The sequence below is a fragment of the Trachemys scripta genome, chromosome 4, assembly GCF_013100865.1.
Source record: "Trachemys scripta elegans isolate TJP31775 chromosome 4, CAS_Tse_1.0, whole genome shotgun sequence".
Taxonomy (NCBI): Eukaryota; Metazoa; Chordata; order Testudines; family Emydidae; genus Trachemys; species Trachemys scripta.
In genome coordinates, this window is record NC_048301.1 from 54,715,046 (window position 1) to 54,740,646 (window position 25,601).

The window sequence follows — 25,601 nt, forward strand, 5'->3', positions numbered from 1 at the left end:
CCACCATAGTCATGGTAACACTGTAAACTGTAGTTGTGTTGTAATGTAAATGTGAAATGTTCTTTATTATCCTTTAAACAGTATTTAATTTAGGGGGGTCTGTACATAAGTCTTTCTGTAAATATTAAAAGATAAGCAAGTGAAACCATAGTATGAGAAAATGACTTAACAATATACGGCTTTGTTTCACTTGAAATTTGCTAATGTAGTTTTCCCCAGGTAGATTTGGCAAAAGTTGTGTAAGAAGAGCCCATAACTGGCACTTATGCTCATTTTTTGGAAGTATTTTCCAAAAACTAAACATACCTTATTGGACATATTTTCCTACAATAAAACTTGGCATTTTATTGTATTTGAATAACATTACATTATTGTAACCTAGTATCAGCTTACACTTTCATTTTAGTTCAGAAAATTTTTTAAATGAAAAAGCAAATTTGACAAATATGTTCTTACTTATTAGTGCATAGAATGTGATTATAGAAACACAGTTTTGCCAAATTTTGTTTCTTTGATATCTTACATTCAGGAGTGGCCAATATTTGATGCGTCAAGCCAGGGGTCGGCAACGTTTGGCACGCGGCTCGCCGGGGTAAGCACCCTAGCGGGCCGGGGCCAGTTTATTTACCTGCTGACGCGGCAGGTTCGGCCGATCGCGGCCCCCACTGTCCGCGGTTCACCGTCCCGGGCCAATAGGGGTTGTGGGAAGCCACGGCCAGCACATCCCTCTCCCATGCTGCTTCCTGCTGCCCCCGTTGGCCTGTGACGGCGAACAGCGATCAGTGGGGGCTGCGATCGGCCGAACCTGCCACGTCAGCAGGTAAATAAAATAAACTGGCCCAGCTCGCTAGGGTGCTTACCCTGGCGAGCCACGTGCCAAACGTTGCTGACCCCTGCTTCAAGCAAAGGTAAAAAACCCATAATAAACCTTGCCAACTGGGCAGTGCAGTTCATGGGATGAAACTGAAATCTTCCTTGTCCCTTGTAGTGATCAGTTTACTGAAGCAGGAAGTGCAAGCATCCGTATCTTAAGATGCATAACTACAAACAGAGCTGTTGATCATGAAATAATTCAACCCTCTCCTAAATCCAGCCTGTTTGACTGGATGGTCTCCTGAAGCAATGAATTCCATTAGTTGATTATATACCATATTAAGAAATGTTTACTTTTCTTTTTTCTAAATGTACTAGCCATTAATTTCATTTTGTAAGCTTTTTTGGGAGGGTTATGGGACAAGATAGAAGGGAGAATATTTTTCACACATGCCTTTCATAATTCTGAATACTTCAAGCTTCCTCTAACTGCACGTTCCTCAGTGCTAATTTTTGCGGTCTTGCTTTGCATTAAGTACCACCACATCACTAACAAGTGTTATTGCCCAACTCTTGCCCTTTTCAGTCTTACATTTTGTGCGAATGCACCTTTCTATCACTACAAGTGAATGTGGTGGGTCTTTACCTATCCAGCCTGGAAGAAGAGGGGTCAGTGCTCCTTTGGATTAGAAGGGAGAGGAGAGGGAAACTTACCTAACTGGAGCCAAGGGTGGAAGAGGAAATGGCAGGACCACTGACCCACCATGTACACTGGGAGGAGGGGAAATGAGATATTTATATCCCATGCATTCCAGAAGGAAGCCTCTCATCAATCACAGATCAGCAAAGCCTTCTAGTCATAGGTGCTGGAACTAGGGGGATGGTGGGTGCTGCAGCACCTAGTGGTTTCCATTCTATATAGGGTTTACAGTTTTGGTTCAGTGACTTTCAGCACCCCCACTATAAAAATTGTTACAGCACCCATGCTTCTAGTTCAGTTTTTCATACATTTTCTCCATTCCAATTCTAAGCCTGTATAAAAACAGAATAAAAAAAAATATTATTTCACTCACAGATTGAATGCTTAATTCTCTCAATGTTCCATTTCTTTCCACTCTCTCCAAAAAGTGGGAAATAAGTCATGAGAGAGAACAGAACTTTGTAAGATGAATTCAGATGTGAACCTTAAACTTTGGGATACCAGTGACAGACAGTGGTGGATAAAATACAAATATGTGTATGTAGCCAAAGCTTCAATGGCGCATGATCAGAGAGACAAAGGATGGAAGAAAAATAGTAGTACTTATCCTCTCTTTAAAGAAGGAGAACTGAGGCACCGAGAGATAAAGTGACTTGCCCAAAAGGAAGTTTATGGCAGAGCAGGGAACCTCATAAATCTCAGGCCTTGTCTCCACTAGAAAGAGTTTGCTGATGAGATATGCTAGTAGAGCTATACTGGCAAACTCAGTTTGTGGCGATGCAGTTTATAATGGCAAAAGAGTTCTTTTGTCATATTTTATACCAGTTCCCCAAAAGGAATAAGCTATCCTGGCAAAAGGACTTTTTGGCTGATATAATTATATCTACACTTGGACTCCTGTTGGCACAGCTATGCTTGTTGGGTAGTAATATGATTTTCTTTTCTACTCCTAACTGACATAATTATGTTGGTAAAAATTTTTAGTGTAGATCAGGTGTTAGTCTAGTGTTCTAACCACAGGACCATCCCAAGCCCTTCTGACAATGTGTTTCAATGTGCCTAAATTTGTATCTGTCCTTCGTTGTAATAAAATAGTTCAGCTTCCAGTCCCATTCAGTCTCCGGCCTTTCTTGTTAGATTACCAACAAGGATGCCAAATAGGGTTGCCAAGTGTCCAGTTTTCAACTGGAATGCCTGGTCGAAAAGGGATGCTGGCAGCTCTGGACAGCACAGCTGACAAGGCTGTTAAAAGTTCAGTCGGCGGCGCAGCGAGACTAAGGCAGGCTCTGTGCCTGCCATGGCGCCGTGTGGCTCCCAGAAGCAGCAGCATGTCCCCTCTCCAACTCCTATGTTTGGGGCAGCCAGGGGGCTCCACACACTGCCCCCCACCCCAAGTGCCAGTTCCACAGCTCTCATTGGCAGGTGCCTCCGGAAGCTGCTTGAGGTAAGCGCCGCCTGGAACCTGCACCCTGCCACCTCCCATGTCTCTGCCCCAGCCCTGATTTCCCCCTCCTGCCATATTTATATATTTTACAAAGAGGTATATAATTTAAGTGGAAATGTGGGAGACAGGATAGGTCAGAGGACTGATAACATGGGATTTCAATCAGGTATAAACCAGGCCACTAGCTGGACATCAGACACAGGTCAGTAGTGGTTGAAAGTTACTATCTGAAGATTCTTCAAATAAATCATGAGTTGGTAGTTACAGGTCAGTTTTTTGTAGAAATGCATCCATCTCTCTCTCTCTCTCTCTCTCTCTCTCTCTCTTGAGAGAGAGAGAGAGGTGTGTGTGTCTATATATAAAAAAATGCAGAATCATGATGAAGGTATGAATACACTCCAACTTTTTCTGTTACCCTTACTGTTTTTAAACGTCTGTCTACTTAATTGATACTATTATTTATCTGAAAAGGAAAAATGCAGAAGATGAACTGAAGTAGATATTGTTGATGTAACATTTTAAAATTATTTCTATTCTTTATCTTTGCAGTGTTACATATAAGGGTGGCTGAGAAATATATTCTGGAAATATGATATTTAATTTGCATGTTTCTACGTAGTTAATTTCATGAATCTATTTAATTTTACATAACATGTTCTCTCAGTTATCTTATGGTCCATATATAATATAACCAACTAAATGTAAACAGCATTTGCTCAGTTATTGTTTTTTTTTTAACTTGGGGCTAATAAGGGATTCTAAACATTTCTGCTAAAAATCTGTTACCCCCCTGAAAACCAATGTCTGGGTATTTGAAACAGGAGCCATTCTAGATCAAAATCTTTTGATTCATATTATTAATTGTTATGCAAATGTGCCCAAATTAAGAGTCCACAGAGAAAACGGCTGCTGGACTTTTACAGAGACTATATTTAAACATAAAAATAAAAAATTAAATGTGTTTCCTGATACTGGCCATTGAAAATCCCATTTGTTCAACAAGGTTAAAATTACAGTGTGAAAAAATAACAAAAGACTAAGAAGATTGCTTGAGAGACTTTATTTATTCATTTAGTGTTTCTGATTTCTGAATTTAGAATAGCATATTTTTAGCTAAAAGCAAATAAGTGTGCTGATGCTGAACAAATGCAGTAAAAATTTGAAAACTGCCAAAGTGGAATCTTTAGGTCCCTAACTACCACTAAAACTGTTCAGACAACAGTCTTTAATTATTTAACACCAGTTTGAAGTTCTGCATATCTTTCTCCTCTGATCTTAACCCATGCTTTTTAAAAATCTAAGCTGTTTTCCTAGGAGATATTCCTGTGCATAATGCTTTTGTGCACGGGGTTGCATACGTGTAACTGAAGGCAGAATTTGGCCCTGTGTTTATAACGTATCTTTGTGGTTCTGAAATTATCAGAGTTCGATCATATGCGAATGGATAAGTGACTAGCAAATGGAGGGGAATATACTGCAACTGCTTATTGTGTAATCGAGAGTTCTTCTTCGAGTGATGGTCTCTAGTGTATTCCACTGAGGGTCATGCACATGCACCCAGAGCTTTTTAAAGTAATACTCTTCGACAGTCTGTGAATGCTCCGTGTGTCACCTTGTGGTCTTGCCCAAGGTGATAAAGGGCACGGCGGGCCCACCAGCATCTCCAGTTCTTTCTCACCGCCACATAGTCCAAGTCAGAGCTTCTACTTCTAACGTCCTTGTGACGCACTTCCCAAAACTATCTTTAGTGCTGTTCGGATTTCTTATTTGTTCTGCCTTTTTAATTCTTCCCTTCGTACCTGAGTTAGGACTTGGGACACCACTTCGGCAGTGTTTCCTGCCAAACTTTACACCCCTCCCCACCTCCAGTACCTGGGCCTGGGTACTGAATTATGCCAGAGACGCTGGGGTTCAAAACCGCACTTCCTGCCCTCACTCGTTTTCCATCAGCAATAAGCACCAGCGCTGCTTGTACTGCTTGGGGGAAGTCCACATTGCATCCACTTTGCATCCTTTCCTGCCCATACTCAGGAGAACTGGACTCTCCCCTTCAGGAAACACCTTATGGAGATTGCCATGGAACTGGCATTGGATCCTGGCTGGGGAAGCCTCCCCCCACCCCCATCCCCATACATCAGGCTGAACAGTCAAAGAGCATCCCTGCCGTGAAACCTCCATCAGGCTCTGCTGGTACCAGTGCTAAGGACCCCACACTACAGTCTAGCCAATAACCAAGGAAGAATGCGCATAAGCATGGCACCAAGTATCAGGGGGGTAGCCGTGTTAGTCTATATCTACAAAAACAATGAGGAGTCTGGTGGCACCCTAAAGACTAAGAGATTTATTTGGGCATAAGCTTCGTGGGTAAAAAACCCACTTCTTCAGATGCATGGAGACTTCTTCAGATGCATGGTTTTTTACCCACGAAAGCTTATGCCCAAATAAATCTTAGTCTTTGAGGACTCCTCTTTGTTTTTATAAGCATGGCAGTAAGTCTTCCTCTAAGTCCAAGAAAAACTCGGCACTGTCCACGAGTTCTGGCCACGAAGGATCCAGGCATTCCAAGTCTCACAGGACCAAGAAACAGCTGCACTGATCTCTGGATCCACTGGTACTGATTACAGACCTGGTGACTCTGCCAGCATCCCAGGAACTTTCGGTCTCCAGACAGAGGCAGTTCCCGATATTGACTCTTCCAGCGGAACGGTTACCATGGACCCCTAGGAGACTCGGAAGCGCTTTGAGTCCCCACAAGAAGATATACCGTGTCTCCAACAAAAGGTCAGAGTTCCTGTTCTCATACTCCACCGAACTCATTGGTCATCCGGGCGGCTTCAGAGCATTCCAAACAACAACATCCCCGCTTCACCCCATTCGATAGAAAGGATAAGAGGCTAAACCTTCTAGACAGAAAAGTCTTCTCCTCAGCCGGAGTCCAATTTAATATTTCAGTTATTGAGCCCTGATGGCCAAATATGTTTTTATTAACTATGGGTGATTGGCTGAGTTCACAAATAAGCTACGCTCACAAGATCACTACCAATTCCAGGCAGTTTTGCAGGAAGGTAAGTTACTGGCCAGGTCCATGCTACAGGCCACAGTGGACTCCACAGACTTCCTGTGTCCTAGCAACAGGAATTATCATGAGGAGGAAATCCTGATTACGCTCCTCTGGCTTATCATAGAATCATAGAATATCAGGGTTGGAAGGGACCTCAAGAGGTCATCTAGTCCAACCCCCTGCTCAAAGCAGGACCAATTCCCAACTAAATCATCCCAGCCAGGGCTTTGTCAAGCCGTGCCTTAAAAACCTCCAAGGAAGGAGACTCCACTACCTCCCTAGGTAACGCATTCCAGTGCTTCACCATCCTCCTAGTGAAATAGTGTTTCCTAATATCCAACCTGGACCTCCCCCACTGCAACTTGAGACCATTGCTCCTTGTTCTGTCATCTGCCACCACTGAGAACAGCCAAGCTCCATCCTCTTTGGAACCCCCCTTCAGGGAGTTGAAGGCTGCTATCAAATCCCCCCTCATTCTTCTCTTCTGGAGACTAAACAATCCCAGTTCCCTCAGCTTCTCCTCATAAGTCATGTGCTCCAGACTCCTAATCATTTTTGTTGCCCTCCACTGGACTCTTTCCAATTTTTCCACATCCTTCTTGTAGTGTGAGGCTCAAAACTGGACACAGTATTCCAGATGAGGCCTCACCAATGTCGAATAAAGGGGAACGATCACGTTCCTTGATCTGCTGGCAATGCCCCTACTTATACAGCCCAAAATGCCGTTAGCCTTCTTGGCAACAAGAGCACACTGTTGACTCATATCCAGCTTCTCATCCACTGTGACCCCTAGGTCCTTTTCTGCAGAACTGCTACCTAGCCATTCGGTCCCTAATCTGTAGCAGTGCAAGGGATTCTTCTGGCCTAAGTGCAGGACTCTGCACTTGTCCTTGTTGAACCTCATCAGGTTTTTTTTGGCCCAATCCTCTAATTTGTCTAGGTCCCTCTGTATCCGATCCCTACCCTCTAGTGTATCTACCACGCCTCCTAGTTTAGTGTCATCTGCAAACTTGCTGAGAGTGCAGTCCACACCATCCTCCAGATCATTGAGCGGACAAAGCCCTTTTGGAAATTTCCTTGTGTTTTCATTGCTATAGCGGAGAGAATGAAAAGGCAAGCCATTTCCACCCAGAGAATCTCCAGGTGAGTTTCAGGGTGCATTATGCGCTGCTATCAATTATCAAGACAATCCCCTTGTGAAGGGCCCATTCCATGAGAGCTCAAGCATTGATTAGAGCTGTATTCCACAAGGTGCCCTTCACAGACATATGCAAGGTGGCCATCTGGAGTTCCGTACACACCATGCTCTAGTGCATGATTCTGTGACAAATAATTCATTCAGAGCAGCAATCCTCCATTCCATAGTCTCCTTGCACTATCTTCCCGCATAGGTAGTGCTTGTTAATCAACCTCAGTAGAATACAATAGGGACCATCACTTGAAGAAAATGAGGTTACTAACCTGTAACTGAAGGTTCTTTGAGATGTGTGGTCCCAATCTTTATTCCAAACCCACCCTCCTTCCCCTCTACTGCAGATTCAACAGCTCTGCAGTAGAGAAGGAACTGGAGACACTGGTGGCCTACCACACCCTTTATGGCCTTGGGAAAGACCACGAGGCAGCACGGGGCGCATGTGTGGTCCGCCAAACAGTACTACTTTCAAAAGCTTCAGCTCTGGGCGTATAACACATGCACATAACCTTCAGTGAAATATAGATAGGGACCCACATCTTGAAGAACCTTCAGTTACAGGTAAGTAACCTCGTTTTATCAGTGTAGCCAACATTTTCCTTTTTAAAAGTATGTTCCACTTTTTTGACAACAAGTTAATGATATGTTCATACTGAGCTAACAATTTTCTTCTTCTTCCATAGCTTCCAAGACTCTTATAAATAGTATGCTGCGGGACCCTTCTCAGATTCCAGATGGAGTTCTAGCAAATCAGATCTATCAGGTATTAATCACAGCCATCTTTTTTCAGTGGCAATGCTGTTATCTGCCTAGCAGAGTAAAGGATTTTAAACCTCATTTAATTACTGTCATCATAAACTATCACTGAGGTCAGGGTGCACCATAAATGGCAATGCAATATTTGTGAGGAGAGCATTTCACTTTTTAATAGCTTCCTTTTATAGTGAACAAAAAGCATGCAATTTTTGTTTTCTGTGATTATATCCAAACAGCCTTTGATAGCCTTTTGGAGGAAAAGTAATTACTGTTTTTAGCATACTGTTTAACTATAATAGATTTGTAGTTGACCATCACTATATTACTTCTTATTTGTCCGCAGTGTACTGTGAATGACTGTTGTTATGGACCACTGGTGGACTGCATCAAACAGTATCCTTTCCCATAAAATTTTAGGTGCACAATTGACGAGCTTAGACTCTGTGGAGGAGATGTGTCTAGCTTTAACCTGACATAAAGTTCTGCTTCACAAAACACATTTCATACTCCTCTATTTTACATTCAATTGAGTAGAGGGTCACTGCAGTCCTTTCCCTTATGCTGTTTAACTAAAATCAGATAGGTCAAGGTAAGTTATCAGTTCAGCAGCTGTACATGCATATGCTTGGTTAAAACCTTCTTGGTTTTGGTGAGAGAACATCATATTGTGATTCATATAAAGTCATTAAAGTGCCATAGATGCTGTCCAGTATTGCAATAATTATTGCAGTAATTTGATGTTTCCTTTGGATTTTTTGAAGTGCTTTTCAAGTTCTGATTTAAATTTTAAATGCTGTATCTGACATTCCAGTGCAGCTCTTTTCTCCTCTTCTTCAAGGAAAGTAGGACATAAGGTATAGAAAAATAACTATTTTTGAAAGCAGGAGAGAGTGTCAGAGGTATCTCCACAATGAGCCGAGCACTGTGGAGGAAAGGTCAGCACTCAGTGGTTGCAGCAGACAGGGGATTCTATACAGGCCTGAGTGGGTGAGGATGAAGGAGTGTATTGGGAAGGCACCACTCTTGTGCAGATTCAGTGGCCCAAAAGCACTTTATTGGGCATATAGAAGGGTTGCTGATCTATTTCAGCCCATGCTTGGAAGAGAAACCTTCAGTTTGTGGCATTGTATCCAGTCTGCAGGATGGTGAGTGGATTTCCTCCCCTTAGTCCTAGAGAGTTCTCTGTACAAATTTCAATGAGGTTTTGGAGCAGGGTAGGAATTTCACCCTGTATTAGGAGGGAAGGGAAGCAGTTAAACATGGAGAGAAAAAATATTCCCTGTTCATATGTATTAAAGGAGATATTTCTTCTTATACCCCCAATACACTCTGCAGTCATAGTGTTTGCATCGCTTAATAAAAGATGGCCTCATTTCCTGCCACTTTTCCTCAGATTTACTTTGTATGGTATATAGTAAGGGCCCAGTCCTGCTCTCATTAACTGTAATGAAAGCATATTTGGGCACTAAGTCTATTTGTATGGTACAGTAACTCCTCACTTAATGTTGTAGTTATGTTCCTAAAAAATGCGACTTTAAGTGAAACGATGTTAAGCGAATCCAATTTCCCCATAAGAATGAATGTAAATGAGCAGGGACGTAAGATCGAAACTACGTTAAGCGAGACAACGTTAAGTGGGGAGTTAATGTATATTCTTTGAGGGTACACTGAAACATTAAGTATAATTATATATAAGTATATTAATTAAACATCATCTTATCTTTTAAAGGATTGTTAATCATAAGGCCTGTTAAATTAGGTACATGAGGTTGTATTCTTGTCATGAAGAATCTGAATATATGCTTCTAAGCTGTAAAAACTAACTTTATTTTATAAAAAAGATGCATTATTCTATACATCTCTGCTTTATATTAATTTGTTAAGAAATAGTGCATTTTTCTGTAATCTGTAGTGTGTTTTCCCCCCTGGATTTCAAATCAGCTTGCACAAAAAATGATGGCATTATTAGGAAACACAAAAAGTTTGTCAACTGAAGATTGTTACAGTAAAGTTTGGTGATATTTCACTGTGTGAATGCATTATCTGAGAGTGTATGTTGCTGAATTAGATGCTAATTTTAAGGCACATAAAATAGTTAAAAATCAATTTAAAGTTAAGGTTTTAAAAGCATAATGTCTTCTGAAGGATTGCATATTGATTTTAAATATAACTATCTAATTATATATGCATGGACTAAAGTATGAAGTCTACCTCTTTGTAAATGCCAGGAGGCTATTTTTCAGTAATAGTTCAGATGCTTACGGGAAACTAGGCTGTTGGATTGCATGAGCAGAAAATGGCTTGTGAGGTTATTTAAAAGTTTTGCCCCATGGTCACTGCTATTCATCAATAATAGGTATTATTATAGACTAAGTCTAAGTGTTTCTGCTTATGGTGCATTATCAGTTCTGTTTGCACTATTTGTCTTATATTTTTGCCATCATTCATTTTCCTTTTTTGGTTCTGTCATTGCCAGTATAGTTTAATGTAGCACACGCTTTCAGTTGATAGAGACAATGATGTATATGTATTAAGTGATTCCTTATGATTGGCTTTTTTGCAGTTCAGCAGTAAGTGCTGATAAAAGTGAGAGTAATTAATTATAATGGTAATTCTTTCTGCAGTTTATCAGTTTGTATAAGATATCCTAAGCAAAATTAGGAATTGTAGTTGTTTTTAAGATTCATTTACAGATTCTCCTTTACATAATACTGGTTTTTCATATAACTGAAAAAATCAATTAAAAGGCTGTTTTGATACAGTGAGATACATCAGATGGCTTCAGAGTATATCTTTGTGTAAGAAGTTTCAGTATTTAAAGAACAAAATCTTAAATTATTTTATTGTTATCCAATTTATTGTGGTTTATGTACTTAGGCAAAACTCCCATTGACTTCAGTGAGAGTCTTGAGTACAAAGCCGAAGATCAGACCCAAAATTTCCAGCTATAAAGGCACTCATTTTAGTCTCACACTTTGCTCTTTTGGAGAAGAAAATGAAAGCAAGATAAATACTATTCTTGGGTATATTGAAGAAAGTTGATCATGGTGATACCTGCCTTTTCTCATTTGTGTGAGGTGTTTTTTTTTTATTTTATTTTTACTTAAAGACTGGTATAAATTTTCCAAAGTAGCTGGTGATTTTGGGTACCTCAGTTTTTGGGTACCCAACTTGACACACCATAAAGGGCCCTGATTTTTAAAAAGCACTAAGTACTTAAGATGTGGGGCATCATATTCTAGCTGTAACAGTGTTCTGAATTTAGTTTCATTCCAAACATATAGTACTTTTTCCTTAACTTAAATCCATCAGTGCTATTGGGCATGAGCATGAAGTCCTGCTGCGAGAAATGCTGCTGGAGAAAAATCTCTCTTTCTTAGGTAAGAATCTCAGTGACTGTTTACTTAAGGGGAAAAAAGAGACCTCAACACATGCTGTATTATGTAAAGGAAGAGTAAAAAATGATTGATGCTGTACATGTTATCTTTTATTGATTTAGAACTGAGCAGGAACTCAGTTACCTAATACCCTATATATACAGCACATGCACAGGCGTGCAATTAATATTTTATGGAATAAGTAGCTGAAAAAAATGCTTTAATATCTGCTGCGGTATTACTTTTGGTGTCATGAGATATTAGCCATAATCTAGGCCGTATGAAACTTAGAAGGAAGGATAAGAAATATTAGCTGCAAAATGCTTTATGTATTAAAGATCTGCTAGAAAAATTCACTTGTTTATCTGTAAGTGAAGTTTCTGATATTTTTGAACTAATGCACTGAATCTTTCCACATTCCATATCTTTAAAGTCATTTAAGAATTTATTTTAGAAAATGTTCACTTTGATATTAGAGGATGATTTAATTTTCTATCTATTAAAAAGTTTTAAACATGGTACAGTAATTAACATTAATTACAGTGAAATTAAATTAGCATTTAAAGAATTATTTCTCTTACCGTGATAATAAATTCTTCTTCGAGTGATTGCTCCTGTGTATTCCGCAGTAGGTGTGTGTGCTTGCCACGTGCACCGGTGCCGGAAGTTTTTCCCTTAGCAGTATCCATAGCCGGGGAGCCCCGTGGCGACCCCTGGAGTGGTGCCTGTATATCGCTCTATAAGGGGAGCCATGGGCTCCCCCCACCCTCAGTTCCTTCTTGCTGCCAGTGAAGGTAGTTGGAACTTAGCGCTCCAGCTTCACTGCAGCCCTTCTTCTCTAGCGGTACCGTTTGTCGCATTGTTCTCAGTGTTAGCTTGGGCTCGGGGCATGCCCTGCACCCCAGGCTTCAAGTCGTGCGACTCCTGTCGCCGTTCTATGCCCAGGAGCGACCCCCATGTTGTGTGTCTTCGCTGCCTGAGTGAGACTCATATTAGCAACCGGTGCAAGATCTGTAGGCGTGTATGGTGTTTCTCACGCATCTCCGTGGCAGGGTAGTCAGAGTCCTCACGGACAACACCGCCGCCATGTACTATATCAACAAGCAAGGTGGTACTTGTTCCCTAGCCCTATGCCGGGAAGCCCTGGCCTTATGGGAATTCTGTATAGCCCACGATATCTCCCTGAGGGCTGCTCACCTCCCGGGTGTACACAATACGCAAGCGGACCGCCTCAGCAGGATCTTCTCCCCACAGTACGAGTAGTCGCTCCACTCGGAGGTCGCCCACCGGATCTTCCTAGAGTGGGGAGCTCCCCAGATCGACCTGTTTGCAATCCGCCAGAACCGGCGTTGCCCTCAGTTCTGCTTCAGGGGAGGGGTGAGGGAAGGCGCGATCTCCGACGCATTCCTCATGAGCTGGTCGGGCCAGCTCCTATATGCCTTCCCCCTACTCCCCCTCATCGCCAAGGTCCTGGAGAAGGTAAAGGTGGACAAGGCGAGGGTCATTCTCATAGCCCCTGTGTGGCCCCGCCAGCACTGGTATGGGCCCTTACAACGCCTCTTGATGGCCCCCCCGAGGGTGCTACTGCTCCGCCTGGACCTCCTCTCCCAAGACGGGGGACGCCTCCTCCATCCCAACCTGGCCACGCTCCACCTGACAGCGTGGCTGCTCCGTGGCTAAATGAGGAGGAGAACAGGTGTTCGGAGCAGGTTAGGCGGGTCCTCCTGGAAAGCAGGAAGCGGTCCACGTGTCGGACGTACGTGGTGAAGTGGTCCAGATTTACCAGGTGGGTGAGCGAGCGAGGAGTTTCCCCCCTCCACTGCTCCTATCCAGTTCGCCCTGGACTACCTTTTGTCCCTTAGGACCCACGATCTGGCACCGGCCTCGGTCAGGATGCACCTCACAACCATATTGGCTTTTCACCTGCCGGTGCAAGGGTACTCTGTCTTCTCCCACCCTATGCACCAGTGCACGTGACAAGCACACACACCTACTGTGGAATAGACTGGAGCAACACATCTCGAAGAATGCCAGTTACGGAGCAGGTAACTATCCTTTATAGTTTTTATACCTTGAAATCCTTCTGTGGTGAGATTATATCAAAATAAGACAGCTGCAACCTAGTACTATAGTAAACTGTTGTATTCTTCAAAGAGATTTCTTATGTAGAAAGATAATACAACACACATATTAGTTTCACCTAAAACTAACACCTCTATTGAACAAATAATGTCCTAACTTTTACAAAAAGGAACAGAAAATAGCTTAAGTGATAAATAGTAAGTATTATGAATTTATCCAAAAGCAAGTCGTGCCAGACTTAGTTTCTTTCAGTGATAGGATAACAATTTTAGTAGATAAAGGAATTTCTTAGGACATAGTGTATCAATTTTTGTAAGCCATGTAGTATGGTTTCATATAACATAAACCTAGGGAAATTAAAGAAATGTGGGTTACATGATTCTAGTGGAACATAAAACTTAGAACATTTTTTTTTAAATCAAACATAGGAACTTAGTGGTTCAGGTCTGGAAAAGCTCAGTACTATTTTTTTGGCTCTGGCTTGTAATTACTGTAGTAATAATAATAACAAAAACATCTTACAAGTGATATTAAAGACAGGGTATGGAAAAAAAGTTGTTCATACTTGACAGAGTCAAGAAGTACTGGGGGAAAATACACTATTTTAGATTATATTGGGTACTGTATTTCCAGGATGTTAGCTGTTTCCAGTTTTATGTAAAAGACAAGATGGTGCTACTTTTCAGACTTGTGTATAAAGCTGCTTTTTGTTATAAGACTCTTAAGTAAATTATCATTTTAGTGACACTTCCATTTTTTTGCAACATTTCTCTTGAATGACTTAAAGACATATACTGATATTTTTAACCTGTTTGGCGGTACCAATAGGCAAGCAAGTCCAATATTATTAAGTATTTGTATTAACAGTTTGGAGGATGAAATGGAAAGTATATGGGTTATGTATATTCATGGATGAGTAGAATAGGTGAAGGAATCACGAACATTTGAGAAATAATTAAAATACAACACAATATTGGCATATTAAACAATGAACTGAAATCAGTAAAATAAGATTAAGTCATTATATACAAATATAAAGCCAAAGGATTACTGGCCAGACAGTAGTTATTAAAGAGAAGGACTTGATCATTTTAAATTGATAAACTGGATAATGCTATGCTGTCACAAAAAAGGCACATACTTTCTTGGGATTTTCTTGGTTATATAAATAGGATTATTGTAAGCAAACCAAGTGAAACAATTAATATAGAGTCATTTCAACTACTGTGGAGTTAGAATAATGCATTTATTATAAGTCAGTCCTCAGCCCTACAAAATAACATGTCACATAGTAAATCCGTGTCAGAAACAGGATAAGAATCCATATCTTGATTCCCAGCCCACTAAATTAGTCACAAAATAGGTCTTTTCCTGTCTGTAAAATGGGTATAGCCTGTAAAAGGCTATATGAGTGTGAAGTGTCAAGTGGCAGTAGCAGAGGTGGAAATACAAATTTAAGATTTCCTAATCACCAGTGCTCTGTCAGTTAAACTATATGACTTATAGGGAAAATAAGGCACAAACACATATCTACATAATGGCAAAATTGGTCAAAAAGTTTCATGACCTCTGAAACAGACAATTTTTGTAAAAAAAATTTTGCAACCAATATTTTATCTACCTTTTTTGGGGTGAAGAATCACAGTCAGGGTTTCATGCAGGTTATAAATTCTACCAACAGAGCTTGTGACTCATGAGCATAAATTATAAAATACAGTTTTAATCTGTTCACGCATTATTGGGTTATGAGCTTACAAAAATATTTTTCTGCTTAAAAAAAACAAGAAACAAAAATTGTCATTAAGGGGATTAATGTTGAGACAATATACCTTGACTCTATACCCAACCAGTCCTCTTCCAGTAGGCCAGAGACTATACATCTCAATTTACCTTTCAAATATGAATCAGAGACAACATTCCCCTACATCTTCCACAGACCTAATATGCTCTATTGTTTATGGGCCGGGATATTATTTTGTCACGGAGGTCACAGATTCTTAATGGACCTCCATGACTTTTTTGGCTTCAGCCCCTGCCAGAGTGGCAGGGCTGGAGAAGCTGTCTGCCCCCGCTGCAGAAGAAGGGGCTGGAGAGGTGCACAATGATCATCCCTCGGCAGGGCTCCAACTGTTAGCCCTCCCACTCCCCCCCATGTATTTTTAGTAAAAGTCAGGGACAGGTCATGGGGCTTCCATGAATTTTTGTTTATTGCCTGCGACCTGTCTCTGACTTTTACTAAAAATACCCATGACAAAATCTTAACCTTATTTAGGGGCTTCAAATGCCACTGATTCTCTCCTATTTGTCATTTTGACCTGCACATAAAGTCCAGAGATCTACCTTCATCTTGTCCACTCTACACATTGGTCACTGACCGATATATCTGCATGTGGCTTTACTTAGGCATGCAGCTGCCAGCTTTTTCCTGCCCCACTATTTTCCCTCCAGTCACTCATCAAGTCATTTGTACCTGCAAGTCACAAGATGCATACAGTGCATCTCCTGCTCTTCTGCTTAATCCATCTGGGTCCTGCATGTTGCACGGGCAGGATGCTGCTTTCCTCTCTAAATCATGTATCTTGTGCAGGTTCCAGATACTAAGAACACGTTTCAAGCCTCAAATCCCCCGGCACCTTTCCGATACAGAGAAGAGATTTGATCATTGCATCTCCCTACTGCCCTTTTCCCCATAATACTGTGTGGACCCACTGAAATGGTGGGCACAGATGATATCAGTGTACAATTAAACACCAAATAGTGGGAATTAATTCATTACTAATTAATTTAATACATTCATTATTAATTAATTCAAGATAGACTTGAGTTTTGTGACATCTCATGAAGGTCTCCCACCTAAAGATGGTGGGGAAGAATATGGTGCAATGTTAAAGTTGGTGCAGAGAACTTAATGATAAATTTCCTAAGTTTCTGAATTTTTTAAAAAATACACTTCTTTTTCGAGTGTTGGTCCCTTTGTGTATTCCACATGTGGGTATGCATGTTCAACATGCGCATGAGTCCAGAGATTTTAACAAGCACTGTTTGTTGGCCTCCTCGTTGCTCCCAAGTGAGAGTAAAAGAAGCAGTGCAGGTCAGTGCCCTATCAGCTCTTTCTTACAGCTGTATAGTCTGAGTCAGAATCCAGTGTCCTCTCTTGCTTCAGCCTTTCAGTAAACCTGTAAGATTGTAAATAGTTATTCTTTAACTTAGTTCAGTTAGTCTTAGGGTAATTAGTCTAGTTTGTTTCCTTGGATCGGGAATTCCCTCCCCATGGTCAGGAACTATGCCCAGACTCCTGGGCTTCAAAAACTATATTGTCTGCCCTAGATACTCCTCCATCAAACTTGAACAAACCAACGCTGCCGCTACTGTCTGGATGAGACACATATTTCAGCAAAGTGCAGCATTTGTCGTTCTGTTCCACAGAGTACTCGCAAAGCTTGTGACCTTTTGCCTTAGAAAATACTTAATGGAGAAGGCTATGAAGCCCCTCTCTGATCTAGGCCAAAAAGACCGCTGTACATTGGCCTAACCAAATGAACAGCGCCCTTCTAAGCACATGCTTAAGAAGCGGAGCCCTCAGTGTCTAAGCCCAAAGACTCTTCTCCAGGGCTTCCCATGAGAGTAAGGGACACTCTTGTGAGCACAAGGACAGATGCCTTCCGAGTACTGTCCTTAAAAGACTCTCACTCCTTCCCTGAGTCCATTGAGGTCGGGTGACCCCTTATACACACACCCTAAAAAAAAATTAAAATATACAGTTAAAGGGGTTGTTGTTGTTGTCTTTAACAATAAATGCTTTAACATAACCTCCTCTTTTATGGGGGAGGGGCTTGTAATTACCCACTGTATAGCACCTACTACAAACAGGTTAGTATTTTGGACATCTTGAACAAACTTGAAAAATTTAAGAGAATAATAAATCATTAAGCATTTGAAAATATGACACAGAGGAGAGGTCAGAGTAATGGACCTTTTCAGTTTAGAGTAAAGATGTTGGAGGGCAGGAATAACTATTTATATATGTAAAAGGGGATGCTATGAAAATGTCAGTGGCCAGTTATTCCTACTATTGAATTAAAGGCAGAACTAGTAGTAATAGGCTTAAGCTGCAGTTGGGAAGATGAAGTTAAATACTAGAAAAAATTCATAATTATAGGAACAGTTAAGTACAGGAACAATCTGCCTGGGAAGGCTGTGGAATCACCTTCACTGAAAAATTCAAGGCTAGACCTGACACTCATCTATCAAGTATGTTTAATGAAATAAATCCTGGCATGATACAAGGGGATGAACTAGATGACTGACTAAAGGATCCTTCAACCCAAGTGATTGTCACTTTTGTGGCCTTGTATAAGCTTCTGTAGTACACAAATCAGACTTAATTTTTAATGAATCATTATCTACGATAGACTTCAGGTTACCCTTTAAAAAATAAAAATAAGCTGTATGTAATTTGTGCTGTCAAATACAAAATTTTAGCAATTCTAGAAGGGATTGTCTCATTCCTTCATAAATAAAGGAAATTTAATTTATGGTATATATTTAAAATATACTGAAGTACTGTATTTATATAAGCTCACTTAAGAATTAAGATGTGTTAAGTATTTTTTCTTTCAATGTATTAAATGTGTCTGTCTCAAGTTCTAGGCTTTGATGTTATGAAAACACATTTGATCAGTATCCACAAGAAGAGCATATTCAATCCATCCAAAATAAAATCTTTCCCCTTCCCTTCCGTCTCTTTCCACACTTTCAGAAAAATCCTAGGAAAATATACAAGCCTTGCAGTTTGCCCTAAAGCTCAATGAATTTGGGCTTTGTTAGACCATGAGTGGGAATGAGTTCCAGAGATGATGACCCATGACTTACATTGCCCAGTTACCAGTTCCCTTCCTTTTAAACCTTGGGGCACAAAGAAACCCCATTCTTAGCACAAATGACCAGCAGAGAATTCCGCTGTTGGTGTACTCTCCCCAGCAGTGAATTCCCAAACCTACATAAAGCCAGCAAAGCTGTTTCCTGCATCAGCATCACATCCCTGACACAGTGGATGTATCAGGGAAGATATGGGCATGGTGGGGAGGACTAGACAAGGCTATACTGATCCTAGAACTATAGTGATCCTCCACTGGCATATAGTTCCTTAGAGACCATACATTGATCTAAATTATAGTGGGGCCAGGGTAGATCAGCTTCCTGGAGCAGAGACCTATAGGTCAAAACCAACATCCTAAAGTTCACCCAGAAACAAACTGGAAGCAACTGTACACTAAGGAATACTTTTGTAATATCCTGCCTTTGATCTATACAGGTTTTAATAAGTGAGCAAACACCTGCACTAGCTGAAGTTTCCAAGTGGTCTTTGGGTTCAGCCACGTGTGGATGGTATTACATTCATACAATCTCCAGGCAACACAAACATAGACATTGATCTATGCCCAGAAAAAATTGTTACAAAGCACAGTGTAGAAAAAGTGCCTCTGAAGTCTCCGGAGGATCCAGAAGCAGTAGAAGACAATATGAGTCCCAGTTTGTGAACCTGAGTTACAAATGATGGGCATACTACCTCATTTGGGAGTACTGATCTATTCTTCATCATGTCTTCAGGTTACTTCCCCAAACTACAACCATTATGTCAGTCATCTGTGAATTGAGGCTCACCCAAGTAATTCATTCAGGACCCAGTATTGGATATGGAGAAAGTTACTGGGCCTCACCATCCGTGTCTGAATTAAAAACGAAGTTGGATATCTAAAAGCACCATGGCCAAGTCTGCCTCACTATCTCTCTAAACAGAGACATGTATATATTGAACAGATGGATGGCAGAACAGAACTTAGTGTTGTACTGTCTGAGAGTGCCTTTGTGGCAAATGGTCAGTCACACAGCATTACCGTTGAAGATTTCTCAGAAAGAGACCAATAGAACCTCTAAAAAGCAGCTCTGTCTACCCATAAGAGTCCATAGACAAATCTACAATACATTGTGGTCAAGAGTGTAAAAACAGAGCTGATGGATCTAAAATAATTGATAAAAAAACATTTGATCTTCAGGCAGCATAGCCTCCATAACATCTTCAAGATTTAAGCCAGAGTGATGGGAATTAAGGAAATCGGAGGTCTGGATATTACTGCAGTTGCTTTGTCTCAATCCTCCATCAAAAAATTTGGTTTGAGATGGTATTATTTGGTGAGAGTGTCCACATCAAGAGATGGTTTCTTGAGCAGAGGCCTAACTATTGCTTTCAGAGATTATGGCATTTTACCTTTATGTAAAGGGATGCACTGATCAACTTCTCAAAAAAGGACCCAGTACCTTCCAGCTGAACTTCACCAACCAAGAAAGATAAGGGCCCAATTTGCAGGTTATAACCCAAAGTTCCTCCATCTCTTCAGAATCACGACTGACTGCGTTTGAAAACACAAATAGAGAAGGGATTGCATTTGTCCATCTCAGCAACCTCAAGACACTTTTCCGCTATCTCAAAAGTCAGCCCTGGTCAGAAATTTTCAGATGGAACATTTTTCTGTTGGAAAATGCTGATTCTATGAAATCAAAACATTTTGCAGGAATATGTTGATTTTGTCAAATCTTTGGATAGAAACCAGAAAATCTTCACAGGAAATCTGCCTGGTTTTCTGCCAGCTTTCCCACCTCCACGGCGGCTTGCCTGATTGACAGCCACAAAGTCAGGAGTCTGGACATGCTGGGAGCCCCAGCTCAGGCCAGGATTCTCAGTGATTCTAGGCTCCCTGTCATGAAGGAAGAAGCCTTGTGGCCCTGGGCTTCTAGGCTCCCCGCTCTGTGCCCTGCTTCCAGACTTCCTCCTATGCAGCCAGGAGGCGTCTGAGAGCCCCAGCTTGAGGCAGGGCTTCCAGGCTCCTGTTAGTTCAGCAGGGAGCCTAGAAGCAGGGTTGCCAGGTCTCTTGGCAGCTCAATGAGCCTCACCATTGTTTTATGTTTTGTTTTGTTTTTCAAAATAAAATTTTGGAATAAAATTCCCCATTCTGTGGGAAATGTTAAGGTTTCATTTGTATGCAGAATGATTTTTTTTTTTTTTTTTTTTGAACTTCAGCATTTCCCTCAGAACAGGAATCCCAAGTTCCTGTCAGGTTTAGTCAGTAATCTTGTTCCCATTCAAGCAGTTACATTTACAAAGTAGCTTGAAAATTCCTCAGTGTGGAAATTTCTATCCTCATGAATTGTGTTTTAAAGCAAAAAATGAATCAACAACAGCATGAAGCTACAAGTATACTTTTTTAAACCAACCTTAACAATTGTGGGTAAGGGTAATTAAGCACTGGAACAAATTACCTAGGGAGCTTGTGGAATCTCTGCCACTGGAAGTTGCTAAGAACGGGTTAGACAAACACCTGTTAGGGATTAGTCTAGATAATACTTAGTCCTGTCTCAGTGCCGGGGACTGGACTCGATGACCTATCGAGGTCCCTTCCAGTCCTACATTTCAATGATTCTGAGATTTCAAACAGTAGTGTACCGATAAATGGTGCTAATAATGCTGGTATTTAGGCTCCCATGCAGTTCTCTCAGAAGCCTACAAAGTTTGGTGCTATGTACTATAGATACCTGTCTTCAAAAATAACTCTACTTTTTTATGTTTGGAAAGGCATACATATATTTATTGAAATAAAATACTGTGTTTTTGTTATTTGTGAAGTGCTAATGAGGTTCTCAGCAGTATAAAAGACAGAATTTGGTCTCTGCCCTTCTGTTTCTCAGTCAGAATTTTCTATTGAAAGTAGGGTTGTCGATTGCAGTTAACTCATACCATTAACTGAAATAATATTAATCGCAATTAAAAAAAGTAATCGCGATTAATCACAGTTTTAATCACACTGTTAAACAAATAGAATACCAATTGAAATGTATTAAATATTTTTTGGATTTTTTTCTACATTTTCAAATATATTGGTTTAAATTATGACAGAATACAAAGTGTACAATACTCTATTATTATTTTTATTACAAATATTTGCACTGTAAAAATGATAAAAGAAAAAGTATTTTTCAGTTCACCTCATAGAAGTACTGTAGTGTAATCTCTTTATTGTGAAAGTGCAATTTACAAATGTAGATTTTTGTTGTTTCTAACTGCACTCAAAAACAAAACAATGTAAAATTTTAGCGGCTACAAGTCCACTCAGTCCTACTTCTTGTTCAGTCAATTGCCAAGACAAATACGTTTGTTTACATTTATGGGAGATAATGCTGCCCGCTTAAGAACAGGCCTTCACATGTCATTTTTGTAGCCAGCACTGCAACGTATTTACATTCCAGTTATGCTAAACATTCGTGTGGTGCATGTTTTCAGAAGTCTTAAAAGAGCAACACTCCGATGCGGAAATTACAGAACCCGAACCACAAAAAAAGAAAATCAACCTTCTGCTGGTGGCATCTGATTGGGATGATGAAAATGAACGTGCGTCAGTCCACGCTGCTTTGCATCATTATCGAGCAAATGCCATCATCAGCATGGACACATGTCCGCTGGAATGGTGGTTGAAGCATGAAGGGACATACGAATCTTTAGCGCATCTGGCACATAAATATCTTGTGACACTGGCTACAACAGTGCCATGAGAACACCTGTTCTTTCAGGTGACATTGTAAACAAGAAGCAGACAGCATTATCTCCTCTAAATGTAAACAAATTTGTTTCTCAGAGTGATTGGCTGACCAAGAAGTAGGACTGACTGGACTAGTAGGCTTTAAAGTTTTACATTGTTTTATTTTTGAATGCAGTTATTTTTTGTACGTAATTCTGCATTTGTAAGTTCAACTTTTATGATAAAGATATTGCACTACAGTACTTGTTTTAGACTATTTCTTTTGTTTATTACAGTGCAAATATTATAATAAAAATAAATGTAAAGTGAGCACTGTACACTTTGTATTCTGTGTTGTATTTGAAATCATTATATTTGAATATGTAGAAAACATCCAAACATATTTAAATAAATGGTATTTTTATTAACAGCACAATTAATTTTTTTTAATTGCTTGACACCCCTAATTGAAAGTAAAATGTTACAAAGAGGAAAACAGTGAGGAACTGGATCTGATGTTTCTGTGAATAACTCCTCCAGTTGGATGTATATTTATTTTTGTATTTAGGATGATTAATTGAAGTCTAAAATGCTCAGAACATTTGGCACAGGTATTCACTAACCCAGAATGCTTGTCTTAATGTTTCTAAGCTATGAGAGATGAGCCAAGAAAATCAGATTCTGCTGTCTCTCCTTCACCTTCCCCCCCTTCCTGCAACAAGAGCCATAACCTTCTCTCCATTACCAGTAACTCACTTCACTTCCAGTGCTAACCTGAGTTTGAGGAAGAAGAGAACTGAGGAAGAGTTCCCTCTCATAGTGAGCAGAGAGCCTCACTCTCCCTGTCTGCTTTCCCTTGGTTCGATGAGCATGTAGATTTAATTTGGACCAAAACAATCAGACATAGATGCCATAGTGGTTAAATTTGGAGGCCAAAACATTATTAAAAACCCTTAACCAATGGAAAACCACTCCCCAGAATACCCAGCAGACTGTTCCAGTGCAGACTTCAACTGGGTACCAAAGGCTGAGGTTCTACAAACCTGAGGACAGGTGTGCGACCATTGCGCCTCCTGCACCCTCAGACCTGCCCAGGGACCTCTGCTGAAAGCCAGAATTCACATAGTGGGTCGGTGAGATGACAGAGCCAAAAATGGCTACTCACCAGTAGCAAAAGCAAACAAACCATTCCCCTTCTTTCACCTTGGCAGGCAAGAGCCAATCAGTTGGTCCCTCATGGGCCTGTTGTCCGGTGTCAGCAGGAGTGGGGGGTTAAGCTCCATTGCCTGGATGCCATGAGATAACCTGCCACTGAGCCACATGGGGAGGCAGGGGAAAAGATAGCAGGGAAACAAAAAGAAACACCAGCCTCCCTCATACATGTGGCAGCTGTGTTCCCCTGGCCACCAGACCTGTATAAAACTCACCCACACTAGCAATGTGAGCACAGTTTCCAGTTTTTTGTTTTGTTTTTGTATAGTTTTAGAACCTATTGATGCCTTTTTTTATTTTTCATGCAGATATGAAGTTTTAAAATACATCTTAAAATACAGTCTAATATTATTTTCTCTTTAGTTAATGTCAAATCTGTTCAATAATAATGCGGTTTTAAGATAAATGAAGTTTTAACCAAAGCATCCGAGCCTCTTATTTAAGTATTTTCAAACATTAGAATCAGCAGTTAGAAGTAGGCAACAGTTATCCTATTCTTCACTACTGTCAGGATGAAGAAATTTTCAGAATATTGATTTATCGTGTTGTTATGGTGTGACTCAATGGGTTTCAGAGATTAACATAAAGTAGAGCTTTGTTAATCTGCCCATCTCTCATCCATATATTTTATATCTGGGTTAAAAAAAAACCCACTGGTTTTTGCTCTCTACCAAGGCTTAATAGCTGATATGGCACTATAGTGACACTATATTAACACTTTTTTTTACAATATACTAGAGTACTCTTCTTAGTACACGTCAAAACGAATGAATAAAGTATATCTTGCAGTGCATTTCCCCCGTTCTTTTGGTTGTTCACTTACACACTAATTCATAACTACCCCAGTGGATATCCTAGTCTTGGTGCAAATTAGTGAGGTTTTACTGTAACTTCTAGTTCAGCATCTGAAAAATTAACTTCAGATTCTTATTTTTCACAACCTTTAACAAATGTACCCTTAAAAATCTAAACGTTGTTCTTGTCATTAAAATGTTCTTTCGGCTCAAAGTGCTGACCTTTCAGGATATGCACAAAGTGTTCTAAAACAGAGTTCTGAACATTTGCCATGAAACCACTGTCCTAGGCTGATAAATGGATTGGAAATAAGCTACCCAATCGTGGGAATGGGCCATTAATTTTAATCAAAGGTGATGCAGAAAGGCGAATGGGATGCATGACAATGTCAACAGCCCAGTAGATGTTAAGAGTCCACACAGCCTTCCTTGTTACTTGGTTGTGCAATTAGTTGAGGTTGGGTGAAGACAGAAAGCCATGTCTGGAATTGAATGACCAGGTCACTCCAAAATCTAATGGAGAAATGTTGTTTCAGAAATACCAGTCTAATGGCACTAGAAGTCAAGGACAACAACTAGAAAGTTTTTTTTTTTTTTTTTTCTTTTTAAGGCATGGGTTGATGTTTTTTTCTATTTTTTCTTTTTTTTTACAATTTTGTCTTGCTTGCTCCCTGTCATGGTTCTGGAAATTGTCAGATATTGCTTAAAAGAAGCTTTGGTATTTACAAAGGATAAAGAATTACAAACAGACTTAAATCTTGAAGGCAATGTACTTTTAAATTTATGTACTACTGAATTGTAAAATTTGGCAAATTCTACATAATGCAAGAGAAATAAAACTGTGTCTTCTCTTTTTTCTTTTATAGCTTTCCAATTGGAAGATAAAGTTTTATAATTACTTTAGACAGACATCAATATAAAATAAAGCAACTATAGAATATGTACATTTGTGGCATTCGTAGAAAGCTGTTCAGGTTAATTCTAATGTGAGATACTTCTTTCAATAAGCAAATATATTTCTTTATTTTGAACATTTTTTCGGTTACAAAGTACTGTATGACAGCTTGAATTAATGATGTTTATAATGAAGACATAAAAATGCAGAGACGACAAAGAAGCATTTTTATATCCATGCTTCAGGTTTGCTAAGAAGGTTCATTTAATCTGACACAGCATTGCATACATATGAAAGATATGTATGACTGCATTAGTAATTCTTGCACTTTTATTTAAAAGAAAATTAATTATACTGCTGTCTCGTTAATAGAATAGTATTATAAACAATAGTATTTGTTCTCTATGCAGCTGAAGAACAGCTTCGTGCAAAGGGTTATGACAAAACACCAGATTTTATTTTAGAAGTGCCGGTAGGTAAGTCCTTAAAGTTTTTTCTATTAGTATTTATTGTGCTTATATTAAGATGTTAACATTACTTAATGATAAGGCAGGAAAAACTAGATTATATTTTAAAATATTACTGTAAATATTATTATGCATGTTATACTTTATACATTAAAATATTATCATAAAATATTGTTTTTAGGGATTTGCAGTAGTAACTCAATAACTGTAAAGTGTTTTTTGGAAAGTGGGGGGCTTA

The 25,601-nt window shown here is 39.9% G+C and overlaps 1 protein-coding gene across 8 annotated transcripts in view; it reads left to right on the top strand.

Annotated features, from left to right (window-relative positions):
- The window catches only part of CDIN1 (CDAN1 interacting nuclease 1), a 173,807-nt gene that overhangs the window by 61,875 nt on the left and 86,331 nt on the right, over nt 1-25,601 (top strand). For 5 of the 8 annotated variants that reach the window (XM_034768938.1, XM_034768937.1, XM_034768939.1 and 2 more), the window contains exons 6-9: nt 7,894-7,973; nt 8,310-8,359; nt 11,279-11,346; nt 25,307-25,372. In XM_034768938.1, the coding sequence (XP_034624829.1) occupies nt 7,894-7,973; nt 8,310-8,359; nt 11,279-11,346; nt 25,307-25,372 (264 nt within the window). The remainder of the gene's footprint in view (nt 1-7,893; nt 7,974-8,309; nt 8,360-11,278; nt 11,347-25,306; nt 25,373-25,601) is intronic. The other 3 variants (XR_004645508.1, XR_004645509.1, XR_004645507.1) reach the window with 1 other exon arrangement.